The 14,949-nt window shown below is 40.4% G+C and overlaps 1 protein-coding gene across 1 annotated transcript; it reads right to left on the reverse strand.

The window, feature by feature from the left end:
- Positions 1-4,071: 4,071 nt before the first annotated feature.
- On the reverse strand, positions 4,072-14,515 carry LOC139658827 (E3 ubiquitin-protein ligase TRIM21-like). The gene is made up of 2 exons (XM_071537005.1): positions 14,479-14,515; positions 4,072-5,731 (listed from the first exon to the last, which is right to left on the reverse strand). The coding sequence occupies exon 2, from the start codon at positions 5,713-5,715 to the stop codon at positions 4,072-4,074; it is 1,644 nt and encodes a 547-aa protein (XP_071393106.1). The 5' UTR covers positions 5,716-5,731; positions 14,479-14,515.
- Between the last annotated feature and the right edge of the window lie 434 nt (positions 14,516-14,949).

Consider the following 14,949-nt stretch of genomic DNA (forward strand, 5'->3'; position numbering starts at 1 on the left):
CCTCCTTTGTTACATGTTTGTTTTGATATTTAACTAATGTATTTATTGCATTGTTATTGAGTAGCTTAGCCATACCTTTGCTTCCCTATCTTTGCTATTAAAATGATCTTCAGTGTTATATTTTTATTTACTATTTAAAGTGTTATATGCATGGTTTTATTGTATAAATATCTTTAATATTAATTACATTTTGAATCCTTTAAACAAGTTGTGTGTTTTTGGATTTTCCAAGTGCAGGGAAAACATGCAAACAAGCCCTTTTTGGACCCACACAGCCCTTTGTGGGGCTAATGTTGGCTGAAAATTAGGCCCCTTGAGAAATGGTGGCCATGTGTGGGCCCCAAAGTTTGGGGCCCTAGTGGGCAGCCCTCACAAAGCCATGCAGCTTTGGGCCTGGTGGGCCCTATAGGCTATTCTTTCAACAGCCTATAGGCTAATAGTGTGTTACTGCTTGTCATTGCTTAAACGAATGATGGATGTTGCCCCCAAATAATGGTTATGAAGTGGCAAGCAAGTAATTCATTTCTTTACTTGTGTGTAGTAAATGTGGAAACCTGTGAAACTGGAGAAAACAGCAGATGGTGTACAGGAGTTAATGGATTGTGAAACATCTACAGCATCTGTTGAAGATGTTCAAGCTAGTTGTTCAGCTCCAAACACGACCCTTCACATGGATAACCAGCCCTCGCATGCATGGTTTACTCAGCCGCAGCTTGAAGGTAATGTATAGAAATAATGGATTGAAAAGAGCGTGATGCTTCATTCACAGTTGAAGCCGAGTACTAGACGAGTTGCACCTGCAATATAGAGGAAAGTTTAGCGGTTGCTGTGTCACATTTTCTGTGCCCTCTTGACTCAAATTCTTCTCTGAGTGGGACAGCTGTTTATTTTGTTCTCAAAACTTTAAAAAATACATTTTAGAGGGAGTTTGTATTTGTTAAAGCAAATTATACACAGGTGACCACCTATGTATCCTAATGTTGTCATTGTCACCAAAGACATTTTTTTCAAAATTTAAAATGGTGACTCTACAGCAGAATAGTATGTTTTATACTGTAAGATCAAGGCACCAGAGAAGCCTTTGGCCTACTTTATGTATAAACAGATATCAAAGTTAGATTATTGGAATACTAACAAAAGTAATTTTAGTTTAAAAAAAAATTGCACTTAATTGAAACTTGAAGTGTCAGTCTATTATGAACACAGGGAAACATCCTGTCTGGATACAGCTCAATTATATGTTTCAACACAGTAAATAGTATCTGCTGTACTCACCTGTGTACGTCTAAGACTCTGCTGTATTGTTGAGAAAGGCCTGATGAACTGATGATCAGGTAAACTGGTAATGTTTTGTTTCCTCAGTCAGTGTTGGACATGACTACATTGACACCTCTGATCTCCCTGGACGGTGGAAAGGAAAAGAGAATTTCCCAGTTGTCTTCACAGTATCAGTCTGCTGTGTTGTTGTCACTCTTCCTGTGCAGCTGTTCATACAGCAACACACACCTGGCCAGACAGAAAGAGACAGCAACTCTATCTTCATTACATCTTAATCATTACAGTGTGTGTAAGAGTGTGTGTGTCCATGAATGTGTGTGTTGTTGCCTCATTGATTTGTTGTACATTCAGAGTGTGATCCTCCTCTCCCAGTGTGTGTGATTCAGGTTTTACACAAGTTGTGTGAATTGTTGAGCACATCCAGACAGAAAGAACAGAGGAAGTGCTCTCTGAACAGCAGACTGCTGACAGAGGACATTTCTGTGAGGATCAGGTTATCATATTCTATAGAGGGCTTTCAGCTGATGGATGCTGCCCTCTGGCGGCCATATTGGAGGTCCACAGCTCATGGCAACAATGACTGAGAACAGCTGATTGTATTTCTAATCTTATGACTTGTCTGTTTAATCAGTGTGGAATAGATATGGTTCATTTCTGTTCTCTATGTGTTGATTACCTTTAAAGTAAAGACATTTTTCAAGCTTTGATATCAGTCAAACATTAAATAATTTAAGTAGCCTATGCAGGAAAATAACAGTCATGTAACCATACAAGCTCTTTCTATTGGCTTTTATTTATTTCAGTAAATTCTTTTAATTTGAGAAGCATACAGTAGATTGCAGAAATCATTCTTTTTCAATAAAATGCTCATTAGGAATTAAAATGCTCAGTATATGTACACTGCTATGACAGTAATCACCTTTTTAGTTCATCACCTGGACATGTTACAATGAAACTGGAAAATTGGTAGTTTTCACACTCCTGCAATAGTGATTAGATTCAATGAAGTTTTTATGATCCCTCTGCAACAAGTAGTAATACCATACATAAAAGAAAAACAGGATATAAAGAAAAATACAGAATATATTAACCAGAATTTGGAGTTTAACCTTTCTTTAACTTTAACTAACATTGTTTTTTTTTTCCATGATAAAACTAAATCATTTTGCCAAGAAGGATAAAGGTAAAGAGACAAGACACATTAGTAGTTACTGGGCTTTTTTCACCAACAGGGGGTTTGTCTGATTCTTCTCTCAGTTGAGCGCTCCATTGAAAGAAAAAAATCATCTTCAAATGTGCTTAAGACAAGTCTGTGAAGTGTTTTTTCTGTTGTTTTATAAAGAAAAAAGAATAAACATTAGAATGGCTATAACAGTTACCTGGAAAAACAACAACGTATGTGTAAATTTTAGGGCTGCAACTAACAATTATTTTCATTGTCGATTAATCTGTCGATTATTTTCTCGATTAATCGATTAGTTGTTTGGTCTATAAAATGTCAGAAAATGGTGAAAAATGTCGATCAGTGTTTCCCAAAGCCCAACATGACATCCTCAAATGTCGACCCAAAGATATTGGCCCTCATTTATCAATCAAACGTAGAAACCAGCGCAGAGCCGAGCGCAGAAATCATCTTACGACAGGGTTCACGTGTGATTCATGAAACGTTCGTATCTCGCCAATCACAGCGTAAGAATGATCGGGCGTTGATCAATGTGGAGGCTGAAAACAATCGTCATTTAAATATCACGCCCCTAAATATTCTCGGTTTAGAGGCCTTGCCCCCAGAGTTTACGACATGGAGATGCGTAATACGTCCAAGAAGAGAAACTTCTCCGACCTCGAAATAGAAACTCTAACATCCCAAGTCCAATTGACCCAATTAGTTCTATTTGGCAGCCTGAAAAGTCATCAAAGGAAGTCGGAAAAATGCAGTATGGAAAGAAATCACTGCTGCAGTCAACAGCGATCAACAATCGAACTCCAGCTGAGGTTTGAATATTTAATTTATACATCCGTGATATTTATAGCCTATATATATATATAATAGTAGCCTAATATAAAGCTTGTATCGCAATTCTTTACATTTAGGTGAAGAAAAAATGGTCAGACCTCAAACAAGTAGGCTATCTCAAAATGAAAGAGAAATTAATCTTAATTAATCACCAGAAAACTGTTAACAACGTTAATTGCAAACAATATGAAAATACCTATTTATGTTAGGGATAGGCTGTATGACACATAGTCGATGTAGGCCTTTACAAAATAGAATATTTTGCCATAGGCTACATATTTTTAAGTGATGAATATGTGGCTGCATATGCTTAGATGCCAGTCAGAATATATGGTCTAATAACAATTCTCCGACTCAGCCAGATTTACTATGCTGCACCGCAAGTCCATGCTGACTCGAAAACTTGCGTACACGAGTCGAGACTTGACGTGAGATTTGATCGTAGCCTCCGCTCACGTCCAAATTGATGAATGCCGAGCTTTGCGTGGAAATGACCGTACGGCCAGTTTTCTGTCGTACGTTCGTTTCATAAATGAGGGCCATTCAGTTTACTGTCATAGAGGAGTAAATAAACCAGAAAATATTCACATTTAAGAAGCTGGAATCAGAGAATTTTGACTTATTTTTCTTAAAAAAATTACTCAAACCGATTAATCGATTGTCAAAATAGTTGCCGATTAATTTAATAGTTGAAAACTAATCGATTAATCGTTGCAGCTCTAGTAAATTTGTTATCATAAATGACAATGAATCCTATCTGAGAAAAACAAATGATTAGTCTAATCTGTGTGATTGACAGGCAAGATGATCAGAGGGGCAGAGTTTTTACCACCATCATTTGTACAGGGACTGAAGTATGGGTAGAGTTTCTCAGTGAAGGTGCAGCCAGTAAAGGAGTAGATAAGAGCTGCAGCATCTACGTCATAAAAGGAGACCAGACCCTCCTCATAATCCACAAACACCCCCACCTTCTGAGGCTTCGATTTCAGAGACAGGAGGACAGGAGGGCCAGAAGAAGCTTTGTACTCATTTCCATTCCTCAACCATACAGTCCAGTAGCCATTCTTTGGGCTCAGTGTGATTTTTTCCTTCCTGCTGATCGACCCTCTGGCCACTCCTAAATCCCACTTAATCTTCCCTTTAACCTGAACCTCGTAGTAAAATCTTCCTGAAGAGAAGCTCTGCTTTCCTAAAACACAGGTACAAGAAGAAAATCTCTCTGGGTTGTCTGGGAGATTCTTCTTTACATTACCATGATTTACTTGTTTCCCATTATCAGACAGGATGAGATAGGCTTGTGCTGTATCAGGATCCAGAGTCACATCCACTGCATACTGCTGGACCCTCTTCAGCTCAGGATCAATAGACAGCTTCTCCATCTCTTTCCTGAGAGTCTCCTCCAGTTGAGCCACAGCTCTCCTCACAGTCCCCTCATATGATGAGCGATGGACACTGACCTCTGTCCAGTCCTTGGTGTGTGGTGGAGTGTTCAGGGATGGGAAGCTTTGGAGGAGGTGGAGGTGGTCTTGAGTGCGTGAGAGCTGCTCCACCTCAGCGGTTCTCTTCATCAGCTCAGAGATTTCCTGTTCCAACTCTTTGATGAAGCCTTCAGCCTGTTTCTCTGTTGTTTTCTGCTTCTCTTCGATTGTCTCAATGAGCTCAGCCTGGCCTCTCTCCACAGACTGCATCAGAGCAGTGAAGACCCGCACACTGTCTGCTATCTCTCTGTCTGCATCTTCCTTGCTGAGCTCTACTGAGTGTTTGATCTCCTGAATCTTCAGTTGTCTCTCCTGGATCTTCTGCTGAATTTCAGCCTCTGTCTTCCCCAGCTCAGCCTTCTTTCCTTCATATTCTTCTTTCAGAGGAACAATATCATGTGACTTGTGGTCTAAAACAGTGCAGAGCAGACACACACACATCTGGTCAGTCTTGCAGAACAGCTCCAGTGGTTTATCATGCTCTTTACACATCCTGTCTTCCAGGTTCTCCACAGGATCAATCAGCTTGTGTTTTTTCAGGCTTGTTTTTCTCTGATGAGGCTCCAGGTGAGTCTCACAGTAGGAGGCCAGACACACCAGGCAGGACTTCAGGGCCTTCAGTTTGGTCCCAGTGCAGACGTCACAGGGAACTTCTCCTGGTTTGGCACATCGTTGGTCTGGGCAGCTGCTGGCTTTCATCTGAGCTGACTTTCTGAACTGAGCAGCCATCTCAGATATGAAAGTATTGACATGCAGCTTAGGTCTTCTCTTGAAAACCTTTTTACACATGGGACACTGGCACTGGACACTAATATCCCAGTGCTGTGTGATACAGTTTTTGCAGAAGTTGTGTCCACATGGTATGGTGACTGGACCAGTGAACACATCCAGACAGATGGAGCACAGAAACTGCTCTTCAGATAGGAGACAGCTGGCAGCAGACATATCTAGACACTGAGACCTAAAGTGAAAGTGTGAAATAACAATACTGTAACACATAATTCTTGAATATTCATATTAAAAAATATCAAAGTTAGATTATTATCAAAAGTAATTTTGAGTTCGCTGAAAACGTCATTTGACAAGTATCAGTGCAAAATGAAAACAGGGAAACATCCCATCTGGATACAGCTCAATTATGTGTCACTGCTCTCTGTTTAAACAGTAAATATTATCTGCTGTACTCACCTGTGTTCGTCTAAGACTCTGCTGTATTGTTGAGAAAGGCCTGATGAACTTAGGTTTATTTTTCTTTCGAGAGAAAGAGAGAGACTCTTCTAACTGCAGCAGTGCTGTCGCTCTGAGTTACTTTCAGTTTCACTTCAGGAATGTGACGCTGACACACTCCTGTCTCTCCAGTGTTGCTCCGCCTCTTACTGCAGGTAAATGTTAATCTTATTGCAGTTAATTTATTTTCCTAGTCAGTTTTGGACATGACTACATTGACACCTCTGACCTCCCTGGACGGTGAAAAGGAAAAGAGAATTTCCCTGTCATCACAGTATCGGTCTGCTGTATTGTTGTCACTCTTCCTCTGCAGCTGTTCATATGGATTTATATTTCCCCCAAAACAAATCGTACATAAACTCAAAATTGTGAAATGCTTCAACTGTAAAAAAGTGATTTGAAAACCCAATCTCAGTTCTGTAAATCTATAAACAGGATTGTAGCCCTCAGTTTGCAGGTACAATCCTCGGTTTACAATTACGTATCACCATTCATGTCTCTAAAGACAAATGCGTATTGTGTTTTACAACTGTGGAAACACAATTCTGCTTGTGAGGCACTTTTAGCCTCCAACTCCAAGGAAAAATAACAGGAAGTAGTCATAACTGGAAAGGAAATTGCTGGGTTTTTTCAAAGTAAAAGTTTCACGTTTGTCTTAGTTTTTCCATTTGGCAGCGAAGTTTCCATACCTGACACCAGAACTTAATTTGGGCAAATGGAGCCAATATACGGCATCTCAATTAAGGGGGGTGGGGGGGTGGGACACTCTTCTTCATTGTTCTTGTAATTTATAGAAATGCTACTCCTTCCACTCTTAAACCCCAACACACAGTCTATCATTCGGGCCTCTGATTTATTACTGGTGATGGCTATGGTACTCAGGTTTGTATTCTGTATGATAAAGTGGGTTGGTCTTCTCTGGCAGAGAGGCGTAATAAACATTGGTATCATTCATGGCATCATCAAACATTAGTGGTACCTTGTTGGAAAGCTACCACCTCACCTTTGAGCGAGTTTGATAAGGTCCAAAGTTCCAGTCCAGTATCAATGAGATAATGATGCTGGATTGGAACTTTAGACCCTATCAAACTCACAAACCTCCCTGCTTCAATGTGTTACTGTTTTAACTGATTTTCTTTATTCTGATCTATGTCTTGTCCTATTTATTTTTAAACTTTTAACTTGTCTGTAACTTGAAACTCGATTGTAAATGAGCCCAGCAAGCAATTTTGCGTTTAAAAGACGTCTAAAAGCCGTCTACACATAGACCTGACGTCTAGGCTAAAACACGGTTAAATATGAGCTGTCAGTGAAAGTTTAGTAGACGTCCAACCATAGCCCAAGTATAGCCTAGCCATCAGTTAGACGGCTATTGAACAACTACATATATAAGTGTGACCGGGCCCAGTAGAAATAGGAAATTGTCCTGTACCACCTATGGCCTAGGACGTACAGACCCAACCAAATACTTGGGCCTTACCACAATGTTAGATTTAAAAGGTTAGAGACAGAGCGGGAGACGTGCATTCGGTACACACAAAATGTTTATTGAATTTGCTGTAGAAAAAGAGAAAAACTGCTGCAAAGAAACTAAAAGGAACAGGTTAGTCCAACAATAATCTCTTTATTACAAATCATAAATATGGATAAAATATTTGACTAGCCTGATGCAGGTTGTAACAGCAGAGCAATAATTTAGAAAAGCCATCACTAGGGGGCAGAGTGAGACAAGGGCACATACTGCAGGGAGATACTACAACCCCAATAACGACACACCACGTGCACAATACACACTAGGATACAGCAGATCCAATGAACGCTAGGTGAAGAGGGTTAACTGCAAACTTTAAAGCTCACCATACCAAAAGCTTACCACACCGCATGCAGTGAACACACATTAGGACCCAGTCTACTCCCCGCAGTGCGGTCCCTCTGCTCAAAAGAAAGAAAGATACAAATGCAAGGCCTAGTACACGATGAAATAGTTGGTTCATGAACAAGCTTATTTTTAACAATACGACGTCTTCAACAATATAAAATTCCAGTACGAAAGCAGGAATGGTCTCATACACAATATAAAAACATATAATTTCCAGTGCTCTTCAGATAAAACAGTTCAAATAAAACAATCAAATAAGTTGCTGGACAAAGTCACATTAAGCAAAACAACACTAGGCAAAACAGCAGCCTGACATGGAATCCTAAGGGAAAAGAATGCAGGTGTCAATCCTCTATATTGGAGAGATGATGTTCATACATTACCTCGGAGGGGTTAACCCTACTGTTACCACTACCAATAGGTACCTGCATGGAGCGTAGGATATGCTTGGTGTAACACCGGAAAGGGTGACTGGCCTATCGCTGGAACGTCTGTCAAAGGCCTACAGCGCGGGACCAGTCTGAATCCTCACCATATAGGAACACACCTACAGTATTGAACATGTGCATATTGGTAACACATTCTTATATGAATGTTGTGGAGGGGCAGGTATAATAAACTCACCGCCTACCTCATAACCACTGGGCTACAGCACAGGCCACACAGGAATCACCGAGGGACAAAGCCACCCTAAAATCTGAATCACCAAAACAATATAAGACTATGAACTACATACTACAATTTCTCAATCTCAATCTTAGACTTGCATTACCTGCATCAGCTGTATTGCAGAGGAAGGAGAAGTACCCTACACACCAAACTTTTGTCAGGCTCAAACAAAGGAAGGCTAGCTGACACACCTGTCCTTATGAGGCGAATGGACTGCTAATCAGTTCCAATGGCCCGCCTACTAAAGGCAGTGCCCTCTACCTAAGGTAGCAGGCATCACATAAGTCTAATAGACAACAAAATAATGGCTAAAGGATTCTTTTTACTCAAATATAACATGTTCTGATAATAAATGTCAATCCATCCAACAAACAAGATAAATATATAAAGCATTTATTACAAAAATTACATACAGGAACATTTTAAACAACTTAACATTAAAACATGATAATTTATAACAAAAAAATGGAACATTTTAAACAACAACACAACTGCTAGGCTAACCGCTAAGGTGAATGCTAACGCTAACAGGCCCGTTTTGAACGGGCACTGCACTAGTTTTAGGAAATACAGAAACAGATGCAACTTGAATACACATTGGCCCTCATTTATCAATCTAACGTAGAAACCAGCGCAGATCCGAGCGCAGAAATCATCTTACGACAGGGTTCACGTGTGATTCATGAAAAGTTCGTATCTCGCCAATCACAGCGTAAGAATGATTGGGCGTTGATAAATGTGGAGGCTGAAAACAATCGTCATTTAAATATCACGCCCCTAAATATTCTCGGTTTAGAGGCCTCGCCCCCAGAGTTTACGACATGGAGAGGCGTAATAGGTCCAAGAGGAGAAACTTCTCCGACCTCGAAATAGAAACTCTAACGTCGCCAAGTCCAATTGAACCAATTAGTTCTATTTGGCAGCCTGAAAAGTGGCATCAAAGGAAGTCGGAAAAATGCAGTATGGAAAGAAATCATTGCTGCGGTCAACAGCGTTGCCGTCGACATTCCAGCTGAGGTTTGAATATTTAATTTATAGCCTACATCCGTGATATGTATAGCCTATATATATATATATATATATATAATAGTAGCCTAATATAATAGTTTGCATCACAATTCTTTACATTTAGGTGAAGAAAAAATGGTCAGACCTCGTAAAAGTAGGCTATCTCAAAATGAAAGAGATATTAATCTTACACCAGAAAACTGTTAACCCCGTTAATTGCAAACAATTTGAAAATACCTATTTATGTTAGGGATAGGCTGTATGACACATAGTCGCTGTAGGCCTGTACAAAATATAATATTTTGCCATAGGCTACATATTTTTAAGTGATGAATATGTGGCTGCATATGCTTAGATGCCAGTCAGAATACTATATGGTCTTATCCTAACAGTTCTCTGACTCAGCCAGATTTACTCTGCTGCACCGCAAGTCCACGCTGACTCCAGAACTTGCGTACACGAGTCGAGACTTGACGTGAGATTTGATCGTAGCCTCCGCTCACGTCCAAATTGATAAATGCCGAGCTTTGCGTGGAAATGACCGTACGCCGAGTTTTCTGTCGTACGTTCGTTTCGTAAATGAGGGCCATTGTCTGCTGCTGTGAAATGTGTATGAATATTGTGCCAGCACATGTGCTTTCTAGGTAGCATGTTAAGCTAACCACACTGGCTTACTCACTACTAACCGCTAAAAATGGCACGGTTCCTGCACAGGATAACAAATAATGTGGATACATAATGAACACATGACAAGACAAAAACACAGCGACTTACAAGATAAACCAAATCAGCCGTAAACGTGGTGTGAACTGCTCAGTTCTGCTCTGCCTCTGACTGCTCCTTCAACCGGGCGGAGCATTATGCCTCCTAACTGTCGAGTCTTGCGTTGCCAGTCGTCATGTCTCTCAAGCAGTACAGCTGCCCTCTAGCGGTTGAGAATCATAATTAGGGCCCGAGCATGACCCGAGCAAAATTTCAACGGAGTATCCCTCGCCGTATGTTTGTCCTAGACTTACGAAACTTGGTAGGCACGTGTATCATGTCCAGACTTTAAAAAAAAGTCTGGTGGTACCATGCGCCTAAAACCAACAGGAAGTCGTCCATTTTGAATTGATTGTGACATTTTTGGCCGTTTTTGGCCGTTTGCAGGGGTCGTACTTTAACGAACTCCTCCTAGGCGGTTGATCGGATCCACGTCAAACTTGTGACAACGAATTTTGATGTTTCGCCATGAAACAGGAAGCTGCGTTAACTTGAGTGTACATTGTCCAATCTGCACCAGATTTCACATGCTGGACAAGAATCCAGGCCTGAGGACATATACAGGCCAATTGGGAGTCACAGTCATTGCGCCACCTACTGGCAACAGGAAGTAAGCCTTGTGTGACAATCACCACATGATTTACATGGAATTTTCATGGTGTGTGCCATGTCGACCCGTCGGTGTCCGGTAACGACGCCGCGGCTGCAACACACCCAACTGCAGCACACCCCAACTTGCACACAGCTGCGAGGGCCCGCTCATCACTGCTTGCAGTTTTAATTGCATTTTGTATTTACTGGTAAAATGAAAGAAAGTCAAATACGGAGAATGGTGTATATGAATGTGTAACAGCAAAAAATAATGCTAATTCAAACGTTAATGCTAACTTCGCCGGATGGGCGTAAGCAGGCTATATGTAGCCGGTCCAATTCAGAGCTTAATCGTGGCCATACATAGGCTAGACCATTTCAATGAAATGATACTAATCTCAGTTTGTTTTCATAGTTGACTTGCTAACATGATCTGATGCCATGCACCTCACAAGTTGCGTGGGCGAAAACTACTAATTTTAACACTATTTTGGCTAGAAGTGGAATACACATAGCCAGTGATCAGGGCTATAGCCAAGCCGTTGAAATGACGGCAATTGATAGCCTCGATTTCGCTGGATGGGCTAAAAGCAGACTACACGTTGCCGGTCCAATTCAGAGCTAAATCGTGGCTACACATAGACCATGAAATGAAATGAAATGATACTAACACCTTGTATTTATTATTGACATTGCAAACATGATGGGATATTATCCATCTCACAAGCTGCCTCGGCAAAAACTACAATTAAACAGTTTTGGCTAGAAGTGGGCTACAAATGGGCTACAAATAGCCGGCCAATTGGGAGCTAAATCGTGGCTACTCATAGACCATGTCAAAGAAATGAAACCAAATACCTTGTAATCACTGCTGACTTTGCTTACATGATGGAATATCATACATCTCGCAAGCTGCGTCGGCCAAAACTAAATCTAACCAATTTCAAGATCATTTTGGCTAGAAGTGGGTAACACATAGCCAGACTAAATCGGGGCTATATCTAGCCGAGACGTTGAAATTACATCTATTGCTTGCTGGGAGGGCACCCTTAATGGTTCTTTGAGTTTAAATAAAGGTTTGAATTAATTAATTAATTGCTTAGCCTACATATAATAGAACAGGTGTCGTTTTTACATACACAGCATATGGACTTTCTCAGTCATTTATTATTGTATTAAAAGAAAAAAAAAATCAAAAATAGCTCTTGAATCCAGTCAAGAATACAACTTTTGCTTAAGTTAACGAAGTCAAGACGGACTGGAGACAAAGCAAAGTTGGGTTTTTCCAACGTATCCATCACTCCGCTGCCAACGCAACCGATTGTCCAGAAGGGGGCGTTGCGTTATCGCTCCGTCAAAACTGTCTCCCATAGGAATGAATGGACTGCTGGCAGACCGTAACGTAAATGAATACTCAGTGGTGGAGGAGGCATGAAGGGAAGACTTTATAAACATGACCTTCAATTCAGGGAACGGTCTGGAAAACCTTGAAATACATGGCAAGTGGATTTGATCATTTCTTGGTCTTGAAAAGTTTGGAAACTGCACAAAAAGTTTGGAAATGTTGTGGAAAAAATGTTCTGTTCCAATATACAATCATATTTCACATAATTGTAAACTTGCAGTCATTTTGTAATAAACATTTCACACTGAACGCTGACCAAAATCATCAAATCCAGTCAAGACATTAAAGGTTGTATGGGATTTTAAAAAGTATAATGTGAGGAACCCGTTTTAACTACACTGGTGTGATATGTTTAGTCTGCAGGAGGCTGTGCAGCACCTTCAGTCTGCCCCGAGGATGAGGAGGAGCTGGTTTGGTGGAGAGCGCCCCCTAGTGGTGGAGGTGGAGGAGAAGAAGCTGGAGGGAAACATCCTATATCAGCTGGAGGAGATTCATTACAAAACGATATATCCACCATTTGAAAACAGTGACATCTACTCTAATGTTAAACTACTGAAAACTGACATACAAAACCAAACATTTTCGATACCAGGAATCATCTGTATTTTTTGAATATTAAGACATGAATTTCAGGCAGCAGACTTTCCCTCAAAATTGATAGTTTTTTGGAATGAAACCCTTCACTTACCCCTCATGTCCCTGTGTAACCCACATAATGAACTCACACTGTAGTAATCAATTTCATCTTGCATTTTCTGTTGCATTTTGATCCAAATACACACAAGGCAAGGGCTGTACAATTTTTGGGCAGTCAAAGTGCTTTACGGTAATGCCATGTTGTGTGGATGGGTGGCACATGTGTATTGCACTGTGAAAACTCTTTAAGAGAGAAAGAGAACATTGTGTATGAGCTCTGTATAAGAAAATAAGGCAAACTTTCTGCAAACTTTATTTATATAGCACATTTCATACACAAAGCAAATACAATGTTCTTCACATAAAACAGAAAAAATACATACACCCTTCACAACTATTTAAAATCACATTAGAAAAGAAAGAAAGATATTGAGCAGTGACTCTCACACTGGTGACACCTCTGGTCAGCCAGTATCAAATTAAGTGTGCCTTACCCCTGAGGATATTCAAAGATAATCACAAGCTAAAAGACCTCCCGGAAACACCGGAGCTTCTCTGAGAGTGACTCCCTCAATTTTTCCTCTCAAAAGGAAATCAATTTAGATGAGATCTTGAAGGATTCTTCCAAGGAGCCTAGAGTCTTTCCGGTGGTCTTACCCCACCCTGTAGGCAGGCCCCACAGCCCCTATAGGACTTGTAAATGTTCCTTTAGACCAATACACAGATCATCTAAACAATTACAATTATAAACTTCAAGAAATCCTTCAATTCTCAATACAGGTTTGAGGATCCCATCAGAGCAGAGAAACTACTCACCAGAGTTCCTCTAGACTCCTGTTGGGATCCTGTTTGTGAGGCCAATTGATGAATAATTTTGTATAAAATAGGTAAAACATAAATAAAAGAAATAAAGATAACACCTGTTACATCTACATACAGATGATTTAGCAGAAGGCCACAGAGAAAAGGAACGTTTTGAGCCGACTTTTAAAAGAGCTGACAGTGGGAGCACATCTCAGTGCTTCTGGAAGTTTATTCCAGTAATTGGGAGCATAATTTCTAAAAGCAGCTTCACCTGATTTAGTTTTCACCCTGGGAACAACTAACAGACCGGTCCCAGATGACCTCAGAGGTCTGGGTGATTTATTTTACATGTTTCAAATAAAAAATATGCAGCTTGGCAAACTGACAAGAAAAGACAACATTTTGCCTCTAGGCTTCGTCAGCTGATTGACTGACCTGACTTTTTGAGATTGTGTGTTTCCTTTTTTTATTTTTGAATCGCCTGTTTGAAATCAAGGTACCAGAGAAGCCTTAGGCCTACTTTATGTATGAACAGATAACAAAGTTAGATTATTGGAATACTAGCAAAAGTAATTTTAGTTACAGGTTTTTAAATTGCACTTCATTGAAACCTTCATGTGACAAGTGTCAGTGTATAATGAACACAGGGAAACATCCCGTCTGGATACAGCTCAATTATGTGTCACTGCTCTCTGTTTAAACAATAAATATTATCTGCTGTACTCACCTGTGTACGTCTAAGACTCTGCTGTATTGTTGAGAAAGGCCTGATGAACTTAGGTTTATTTTTCTATTGAGAGAAAGAGAGAGACTCTTCTAACTGCAGCAGTGCTGTCGCTCTGAGTTACTTTCAATTTGACTTCAGGAATTTGACTCTGAAACACTCCTGTCTCTCCAGTGTTGCTCCGCCTCTTACTGCAGGTAAACTGGTAATGTTTTGTTTCCTCAGTCAGTGTTGGACATGACTACATTGACACCTCTGACCTCCCTGGACGGTGGAAAGGAAAAGAGAATTTCCCAGTTGTCATCACAGTATCAGTCTGCTGTGTTGTTGTCACTCTTCCTGTGCAGCTGTTCATACAGCAACACACACCTGGCCAGACAGAAAGAGACAGCAACTCTATCTTCATTAAATCTTAATCATTACAGTGTGTGTAAGAGTGTGTGTGTGTCCATGAATGCGTGTGTTGTTGCTTCT

This window comes from Centroberyx affinis, unplaced genomic scaffold, assembly GCF_046629955.1.
Source record: "Centroberyx affinis isolate AG114_WGS23_722 - 3 ecotype Tasmania unplaced genomic scaffold, CSIRO-AGI_Caff_v1 ptg002974l_1, whole genome shotgun sequence".
NCBI classification, from domain to species: Eukaryota; Metazoa; Chordata; class Actinopteri; order Beryciformes; family Berycidae; genus Centroberyx; species Centroberyx affinis.

Coding starts and splice junctions, on each gene's coding strand:
- LOC139658827 (XM_071537005.1), bottom strand. CDS start 5,715: ATGTCTGCTGCCAGCTGTCTCCTATCTGAAGAGCAGTTTCTGTGCTCC.